Consider the following 9,978-nt stretch of genomic DNA (forward strand, 5'->3'; position numbering starts at 1 on the left):
CATTTTCATTCTAAGAGAAAAAGGGAGGCGTTTATGACAAGTCCCAGCCCCTTTTTTCTAGAAAAATAAAACTGTTTAAATCCATATACAAATGAATCAATTCACATGAATGAACTTTGCCACACCCTCATGTATGTGGTTTAACCATGTCCTCTAATTTATCAATAAGGAGACTAGTCTTCAGATTCTGGTAGATTTCTTTAGACTGCTTACAAGCAAGACCAACTTCCACTAAACATGATTTGGATGAGCAAAACCATTTGTACCAAATTTCTCATGCAATATATAAGCACACCTATAAAATAAGTGAGAAGGTTGTTTTGTACTTAATGATTTCCGTTACAATTATTTTTCTTTCAAAGATGGGACAACCACTGAATTCCTGAGCACTCTGTAAGCCACTCTGTTATCATAATTTGTCCCCCAACAATAAAGCACAAGTAAAAAATAAGTTTGTTTTTTTTAATTTTACTTTAACCATTCTTGCTTTCTTATGACCAGGTTTACAGATATGAAGGAGGTATTGCATGTTTTAAAAATATGAGGAAAAGCAGTGGCACAGCAGACAAACAGTATGTTGCTCCTGGTACCCCAAAATGAAAATCCCATTTACATGGAAGTAAGTCTATTGAAACCAAATACTTACTTCCCAGCAAATGCATTTCCGTGAAGGCATTAATTCCACATTAAACAAAACATGAAGCTGTAGTAATGGATAGTGCAATCTATTTGGTAGGAGGGGAACAAAGTGTATAAATTAAACATTTTTTTTAATTCAGGAAAAAAAATTCTAAAAAAGCTCACCAAAACATAAATTATCCTTTAAAAGTCCATGTCTTACTTCATGATAGTTTTTCCTTATTATTCAAATGGGTTTTGAAGGAGAAACGGAATGCAATTCAAATAACCAATTTAAGAAGTGGTTTGTATTCAAGTTCTCATTTATATATTTATAGATATAGATATTAAAATGAATGTCCTTTTTCTGTTCATGTAACAATATGATCAGGACATTTAAAGGCTTCCAGATGGACAGCACCATGCACTGTACTAAGAAACAAATATCTCTATAAACTATATTGAATCACCAACACACTGCACAGGAGACATGCAGGAAGGACCTGTTTTCACATTACATTGTTCATTCAAGTAACTTGAAAAATATAAGGACTTTCCCCCACCCCCCAGAAAAACAACCACAGAATCATAGACAACCTATCACCAAAATTAATAATATTCTTCTTTGGTGTGCTCTGTACTCTTTAAAAAGAAATAAGAAAGAAGTTGATATCTAAAAATAAAAAAATAAATTAATTCCGCTGTACAAAATAGATCACTTCCACATACAAGTTATAACAATGACAAGACTATGTATCACAGCACACAAGACACAAAAAAATCCCCACACATTTCTACAAGCCCTGGTAATGGGTTGGTGACTGGTTACTTATTCAGTGGTCTCAGAGGATAAATTAGTGCTCTTTAGATTATCTGTAGGGTGTTTATGATGAACCAGCATTTTACACGTGAAATATGTCGTACCAACTGCATCAGAAATTGTCAGCATTCCATGACCTCACTCTATAATAGCTTGGCAGCTAGGCCAAAGGTAATCTACTCAGCATCCCCCTCCCTCCATTTTTACATTTATGACAATTTGCTTTCCCCAGTGCACTTTGGTCAATGGCACACCGCATAAGAAACAGGATTGCAGATGCTGAAAAAAATATAGAGAGAAGTAATTTATGAAACCTTTTGCGCATGCAAGGGTGTTAAGCTGTATCAGTAAAATATAGTATCTTCCAGAAAGTCATGTGTCACTCTTAGCATCATAACTCTTTCAACAGGGAGACTTTGACATAGTAACAGCTGTGAAGTTCACAGCACTTTTGACCTAACACTATAGGCTGGGCTTCATTCCCAAATATGCTTACTCATAAATCCAATTTACTCTGATTCAATGTGACTGGCTTGCAAGGAAGCGTGTTTAGACTCATGGCCTCTGCTATATCGCATATAAAGATAGATCTCATTTAGCAACACTCCTATGACAAGGAAAAACCATTAAGCAGTCCTGCTAAGACACATACTAATGAGTAACATTGAAACCAGTGGGACAAATGTCTTTAGAGCACAATTTGTTGAATATGTTAAACAACAATAATCATAGCAACTGATTTAATTCCCTCCCCTTTCAGGGTTAGAGCTTAGAAAGACATTAAAAAAAAGAAAAGGAAAGGAAAATTAAAATAATTGAGACATTAACAGTGCAATCATGTGGAGGTCTACTCAGAAGTAAGTCCTATTGAATTCAATGGGACTTACAGTCACACCAGTGTGTATAAGGTACTGCCTAACAGTACTGTTCTTAAGTATTCTTATTGGAAGTAAGCCCCTTCAGTGCAACTTTCTTCCGAGTAAGCATGTTTAGGATAAGATGGCTAAAGAAATAAAACCCAACAAAACCCAACCCCCCTTGCTCAATAGCATTTGTGAAATCCTACACAACTAGGATTGTGACTCCTCTCTCACCCACCCAGCGTATTTACTTGGAAGCGAGTTCCATTTAAAACAATGGACTGATCTTCCATATAAGCAAATTTAGCACTGCTCTATAAAGGTGCCACCTTGAATCTTGTGATGGTGAATTTCAACGTTGGTTTTAGTGCGATGCAAACTGCAACCCAAGGTCTACGTTTCAGCATTCCGTTTCGAGATTTTGAGGACTTAAGATTTCAGAGGCAGTGAACTGTACCTATACATTATTGTACACGTACATATACAGTACTTGGATGCAAGAAACCAGTTGGCAGTTTCAGAGGTGATGGCTGTGGGATAGAGGCCTAGATTGAAGAACGTGCCTTTTCAAAAATTGGTGGACAAGCTTAAGGAATCCACTCCTGGCATAGAGAAAGCCCATTAGCTTCCCAGTTACACTCATAAGCCACATTCCTCCTGCTTTTATTTTGGGGAAACTATCACACAGAACTGTCAACCTGGCAGTGCATACACTGAAGATCAAGCAACACAAAGACGAACTCCTCTGACGTCTTCCATAAACATAGGGTAGGGTAGGGATGCACAATGGATTACTGTTACAGTCCGGCTTGGTGGTTTGCTTTTTTAAAAAAGATTATTCTTTTTAATTAAAAAAGAGAGACACACACAAGTCCAATGTCTTAATTAAATTAGTTACATGTTACAAACACCATAGGGTTTCATAATACTGAATAAATAGCCCAAATTAACCAAGATGGCATGATCGTGCCATCTTCAAAGTTCTGCTTCCCTCCCAGTTCTAATGAATAGTTCTTGTCTCAGAGTTCCTATAAATTTCTTCCTCGTTCTCTTCCTCCTCAGAAGATGTGGCATTACTGGATGGCGTATGGAGGTGGTTTGGGGCCCCAGTGGCCTGGCACACATACCATTCATTGAGATTGGTGACCTGAGGAGAAAGGTTGACAGGGCGGCCCCTGCCAGAGTCCTGGAGAGGGGACAGAGGGGCACCCAGTGGTGTCCCCGTGGGTTGGTAGCCATGAGATCCTGGGGTAGGAGAAGGCGGCGGGGATTTGCAATGGATCTTCATGTGCTTGCGCAAGGAGCTCGGATGTGTGTAAGACTTGTCACAGCCTCTGACTTTGCAGAAATATGGCTTGTCACTGGTGTGGACATGAGAGTGTTTCTTTCTGTCACTGCTATTGGCAAACTTCCTGTCGCAGCCATCAAATTCACATTTAAAAGGCTTCTCTCCTGAAAGAGAAAAACATCCATAATGGACCTCTTTGTGAAAGGAAAGGAAGAAATCCCCAAACTTTGAATTTACATGTCAAACCAAACACAGGAACAGGGGAGACAGGGACTAGAGAGGATTGCAAAACAAAGACTCAGCAGATAAATTTGACTCCAGTCTTTACCATCCCTCCAATAGCTTAACTTTTCAATCATTATTATTATTATTACAGAGAGAGTGAGCAGGTTTACATTTGCTCAAAAATGTAGTCCACAATGTTAAAGAATATTTTCTAAACTGTGATCATGACATTCAGATAAACATATCCAGGACAATGGGAATGTCTCTCCTTATTCCATGCCCATATTTCTCTTGCAAATGAAAAATTTAAATGATGGATTAAAGTAGGGGCTTACACGTCCATACACGGATATGGCTTTATCTCCAGACAAACCCATATTGTCCTAATCCCTTCCCTTGTGGTTTGCAAGAGGAGATTCCCCTTTTTCTAAAATAAAAGTAGCACCTGTTTAAACACATTGCTCTCTTTTCCTTTTTTTTTAAAAACCATTGTCAACAGATCAGGCTCTCAAAGAGGGCCACCCTCTCTTCCCCTCCCTTCTCTGACATTCTTAGCTTTTTACAGCTTGCTCATTATTGAGAAAGCTACCCACTCCATGAGCAGTGAGCTGGCCAAGATCTCTTTACCTAGGACTAGTTTATGCTTCGAAATAAGATGGTGAATCTGTTTAAATAGGTTTAATGTGCACCTTAAGGGTGGTTGCGAAAGCCATCCTCAGGGCCTTTCCTTCTGGCATATCTCACTGGCTCCAAGGTGTAATGCAATTCTAGGTTTACAATTATTTTCCAAGGTTCTGGAAGCAAAAAGGCAGGAATAATTTCTGCTGCCACAAGTGGACATGGATTTAGCATTACTTTATTTCAAAAAGGGATTTCTTTAAAAAAATTAATCCCATCCATACATGGAGCCAAAAATATGCAAAAATATGAATTTTATTTATAGACTCTCAAATAAGACATCAGGAGTGCACCCCAATATTAATACGTGTTTCCTAGTCAACAAGGTAATTCAGTATTTTCATCCAACTAAATCTTGAGCGTGTTTACTCAGAAATACTACACAGTTCCACTTGGCTTCTAGGTAAGCACATGTAGGATATTGACCTTTGTTGTTTTACTGGTGAAAACAGCATCTATCTTCTCCTTTTTGGGAAAGGCAGAAGGTTTAATTTATGGCATTCCTTTTCCTGTGTAAATACAGACAGATCCCAACTTCAATCACAAATGCATTATTTCAACCAGAAAACGTCTCCTGGTGATATGTGGCAACTGAACAGAAATTATACAGCCTTTCAGAAGTCTCAAAAGCATTTCCAACTAAATGTTGTTGTTATAAAATGGGATAAAGATTCTGTGTACATGAAAAAGGTAAAAGATCCAAACCTCAGTGCCAAGCCTATTCACTCCGCAGCAAGTAAGGCCACTGAGCTCAGTTACTTCCAAGTAACTGTGTTTTGGATCATTCTGGTCAACATAGCCCAGTGTTGTCCTTTCAGCTGAAATATCCTGAGACAGAAGGTTGGTGTTTTGCTATTTATTTAAGGAAAGCATTTTAGGGTTACTATATGTCCTCTTTTTCCAGGACACATTCTCTTTTTAAAAATGATAGTGGTCATAGGTGTCCATAGTTAAAAGTAGAAGCCAGAAAATGTGTCTTATTTCTTGCTCTTCAAAATATGGCATAATTGGGTTTGCATGTGCGTTTGTCTGTCTAGAACCTGTTTCAGCAATCGCTAACCAGATTTGTCTGCTTTTAACTTGGGTCGACTCTATTTTTTAATATATATATTTAATTAAGGCCAGCAGCACTAGGTTTTGGGAAGAGGACCGATTTTCAAGGGATGCCATGGTTGCTTTGCTCATACATCCCGAAGCGAGATGCCCATGCCATCCTGATGTTTATTTTGGTCTTGTCTCTGACGAAAGGTTCACGTCAGAGTTTAACCATTTGCAGATTATCTCGGTTTTAAGACCAGAGATGCGCAGTCGAAAAGCAACGGTTCTCGCTGAGGAAAAGGTTGCTCGCTCCCTTTCGCGGGCCGAGAAAGGAAACTTCACCGCCTACTAAATCGAAGCGAGGTCGGCGGCCCGTTTCCACAAACCGCGCAAGGGGTTCAGGGCTCATGGAGGCAACAACTTGCGGCATCGATCAAGAGACAAGCCGCCGGCTATCTTTAAAAACAAAAACAACCACGCGAAAGCCAAGCGCAGGGCGATCCCCCCCCCCCCCAATTGGGAGCTCAACTCGTTCTCAACCAAACAGAACAAAAAAAGGGGGGGAAGAGGAAAACTCATTTGCTTCTTAAACCCAAACAAACGATCCTTGATCTTGAAACTCCGGTTCACACTTCAGATTTCCTACGTTAACGAACCTATTCCGGTCTTAGGGGAGAAGCCTGTAGGAGAGCGAGAAGAAACCAAGGGCGCGAGATTGCAAAATTACGCACAGAAATGCCGAGGTTGCTCCCGAGCGTCTTGTTCGGCTGCGCCAAATGAAGCGGGAGGCGGAACATTTTTCCTCCCGGGCCTGGGAATCAGGGACCCCTCGGTTGGGCAGGAGGAACCTCCTGGAGAGAAGGGGAAAGGGCGCCTGAAGCCGCTCTCCACGGCTTCCGGGGAGTCGTTTTGCCCTCGCCCGCAAGAGGGGAAAATGGGGCTGTTAACGGGCAATGGAGCTGCTTATGGTACAGTCAACTCGAGTTCCCTGGCCAGAGCTTCCGTGCCAGCACGTGGCCGTGGAAAGAGTTCCCCGCCGGGACCGGATCTTGCAAACCGTGCAGAAGCGTTTTGCAACCATGTGCCCCTGCAATACTGCTGCAGAAAAAACACCGAGCAGCTTTCTGCGGCGCTCCTCGGCCCCTCCGGATCTTCAGTCGTGGGTCTTTTGTCTGCAACAGGCGGTGGGGATCGGGCTGGCTTCGGATCCCCATCCAACCGGACCCGACCGACGGGCACCAGTCAGGAGGGGCGGCGGGGCTCCAGCTATTCCCCCACCTGCAGGAGCCTCGGCCCAAAGGAACCAAATTCGGATCTTCTTCCCAGCGGCAGTAGCAAGGGCACTATGTGGGCAGCCTCAAGCGGGCGAGGGCGAGATGAGCCGAACATCGGAGTTCTTCAGCTGGAAAAGGAGCTGTGTGAATGGAAGGACGAGCTGGAAAGCCCTCGCGAGGCTTTCTTCCTGCCCCTCCTCCCAGAGCACCAGCAGGATTTTCCCCGTGCGGGAGCAGCTGCCCTACGACCACTGCAGGCGAACCAGCCCTTGCAAGTTGCAAGCATCTTTAGGAGAGGCTGCAAAATTCCCAGTAAGGCCCTTCCACAGCAGACTCGGCCTCCAAGGCCTAAAAGCACCGCGCTCCTCTTCGCTTGCAGAACAGGACAGATCCACCCCCCCCCACTCCCCGGGGCTGCGTGGGAGGGGGGTGTTCAGGGCTCGCACAGATGGGCTCAACCCTGCGGATTCACCATCTAAAAATCGATAGCTTTTGCCGCCAGGGGCTATTTGCATGGGAGTTTGAACAGCGCGTTGCACCTTGTCCGCCTCGCTACCCCCCCTTTCCTTTCCTTTTTTTTTTTTTGCAACAACACACAATAAATCATGAAAACAATTAGGTGGAGCCCGCTCCGGCCTTTGCCCCCCCTTCCCTATAAGCAGCCTCCGGTGGATAATATCTGTCTACACGCAACTATAAATCCCAACCGCCTTTTAAGTGAAGCCAAAAGGCCAGGGGCAAATCAAAACCAAGCTGTAAAAGATACAGCGCCATAAACGGAACTTCATTGAAATGGCTAGTCTGGCGGAGACACGCACAAAGGCACACCCGCGTCGCCTTCCCTTCCCATTTGTTCTCAAAGGCACTATTCCGAATCGTGCTATAGCAGCGCTCCTTCCATCGAAACACACCTTTAAACAACAAAAGCTTTTAAAAACCCTTGCCTATCACTTCCCCAAAAACAACTAAGGGAGAAAAACTCCCCCCATGGAAAGTAAAATATTGGTGGTCTCATTTGAAAAGTACCCCCTCTTGAGAAACAACATGATCAAATCCCCTGACCCTCTCCTTCATATATAAAAAAGAAGAAAAAAAAACCAGAACAAATAAAACCATAGGAGAAACTTTTTGAAAAGTGAATTGACCAGAATAAAGTTTGGGGGTTGCCCTTTCTTTCCACTTCCTAAGAGGAGGAGTACTGGCCACCTTAGGTGCCGGCTCCCTGGGCCCCTGGTGCCCGAGCACCCACAAAATTCACCATGAAGGGGCCTGGCCTGGCACCCACAAATTTCGTCGCCAGGACCATGTACGCTGCATAGCACCACGGTCGCGGGGCCAAACTGGCACTCCTGCTGGGCACACCGCAGGCCTTCGTGGGACTCCTCCGTTCTTCCCGCTTTCGTGGGAGCTCCTAGCTATCCACAGCGCTCTGAGTTTGCCTGCTGAGGAATTCTGTGGCGCTAGGAAGCCTTCCTCACTCTCACCAAAACCGCGGCGGGCACAACGCAGAAGACCCGCCAGCCATTCCCAAACCACGCATACACAGACAACTCAGACATATCAAGGAAGACCTCTCTCTCCCGCTGCAGCCCCAAAGAGCTGGTGAAATTACTTATTCATGACAAACGTCACACGTCTGAGGGTACGTAGGAGATAGAGAGAGGAGGGAGGAGGGGGTAGAGAAAAGATGCCAGAACCGCGCGCCGGAGAAAGGCGCGCGCTCCTGTCGTGCCACCCACCTGTGTGCGTCCTTTTGTGGATCTTGAGGTTCTCGGAGCGCGCGAAGACCTTCCCGCAGCCGGGGAAGGGGCACGGGAAGGGCTTCTCGCCCGTGTGCACGCGGATGTGGTTGATGAGCTTGTACTTGGCCTTGAAGGGCTTCCCTTCGCGGGGACACTCCTCCCAGAAGCACACGTGGCTGCTCTGCTCGGGCCCGCCGACGTGCTCCACCGTGACGTGATTGACCAGCTCGTGCATGGTGCTGTAGGTCTGCGAGCAGGGCGGCGCGGCCGCCTCGGCCTCGATCCACTTGCAGATCAGCTCTTGCTTGATGGGCTGCCGCATGTAGCGCAGGAAGGCTGCGGCGGCAGCGGCGGAGGAGGCGCCCGCAGGGTGGTGATGGTGGGGAGGCGCGTGGTGCGCATGTGCGGGAGGCGCTGGCGCCTGTTGCAGGACGGCCGCCGCCAAGTTGACCGGGTAGCCTTGCGGCGCGGCGCCGTAGGACGCTTCGGAGGCGGCGGCGGCGGCCGCCACGGACGAAGGGCGGAAGGGCTCCACGCGCCCGTAGAACTCGGCAGCCGCCGCGGCAGCCGCAGCCACGGCCAGCCCCAGCCGCATCTGCCCGTTGAGCGGGTGGTGGCCTCCGGACGGGCCCGCCGGGTGGTCGTGCAGCCCCGGGAAGGCGGCGGCGTGAGGCTGCTCGCCGCCGGCGCCGTAGGTGCCCGCCGACGAGATGAACATGGGCGAGCTGGCCGGGTGCTGCTGCAGAGGCCGCTCGGCCCGCCGCGGCGCCGCGTACGAGGGGCTGCCGGCCGCGCCGTTGGCGCCCGCCTGCGACGACGAGGCGAAGGCGGCCTCGGCGCCGGCCGGGCTCAACTTGAGCGCCCCCGACGCCACGTGCTCCGGCCCGAAGGGGGCCGCGGCAGCCGGGTCCGAGGAGCCCAGGTCCCCCGGGTGCAAGGGCTGGAAGCCGCCACCGCTGGTGGCGCTGCTGCCTCCTCCGACGCCGACGCCATGCAATGCGGCCAGGTCGGCCAAGCGCAGGCTGGGGCTCCTCTTGCAACTCAGCGCGGGCTCCATGGCGCCGCAGCCCCGGGGCCCATCCAGGCGCAAGGGGGTCGCCTGGGCCGGCCCCGAGGGGGCGGTGGCCTTCCTCCCCCTGCTTGCTGCCGCCGCCGAGGCTGTTGCTGCCGCCGTGGCCAGCGCCGCCGCCTTGCCAAACATGGAGCGATTAAGCGGCTCTTTAACTTCTTTTGTCTGCTCCGTTTCCCAACTCGGCTGCTGCTGCCATCCTCTCCCCGCTCTGGCCTCCAGCGATTGGCAGAGCGCTCGGCACATTTGAGCGGCGCGGTTGGGAACCAGAGTTTGGAAATGTGCGCGGGTGGGATTGGAGGGAGGCCGGTGATTGGCAGAGGCCAGGCCAGCGCGATTGGCTCCCATTCAGGCCGGGCGCTCAGC

At 47.7% G+C, this 9,978-nt stretch overlaps 1 protein-coding gene across 1 annotated transcript; it reads right to left on the reverse strand.

Moving 5' to 3' along the window:
- Window positions 1–286: 286 nt before the first annotated feature.
- Window positions 287–9,960, reverse strand: ZIC5 (Zic family member 5; the record flags this gene model as incomplete). The annotated part of the gene is made up of 2 exons (XM_083501231.1): window positions 287–3,750; window positions 8,541–9,960. 2 exons carry the CDS (start codon window positions 9,958–9,960, stop codon window positions 3,299–3,301), a joined length of 1,872 nt encoding a protein of 623 aa, XP_083357357.1. The 3' UTR covers window positions 287–3,298.
- Window positions 9,961–9,978: the final 18 nt, after the last annotated feature.

The sequence above is a fragment of the Podarcis liolepis genome (genome assembly GCF_965112155.1).
Source record: "Podarcis liolepis genome assembly, chromosome: 4".
In the NCBI taxonomy this organism is placed as follows: domain Eukaryota; kingdom Metazoa; phylum Chordata; class Lepidosauria; order Squamata; family Lacertidae; genus Podarcis; species Podarcis liolepis.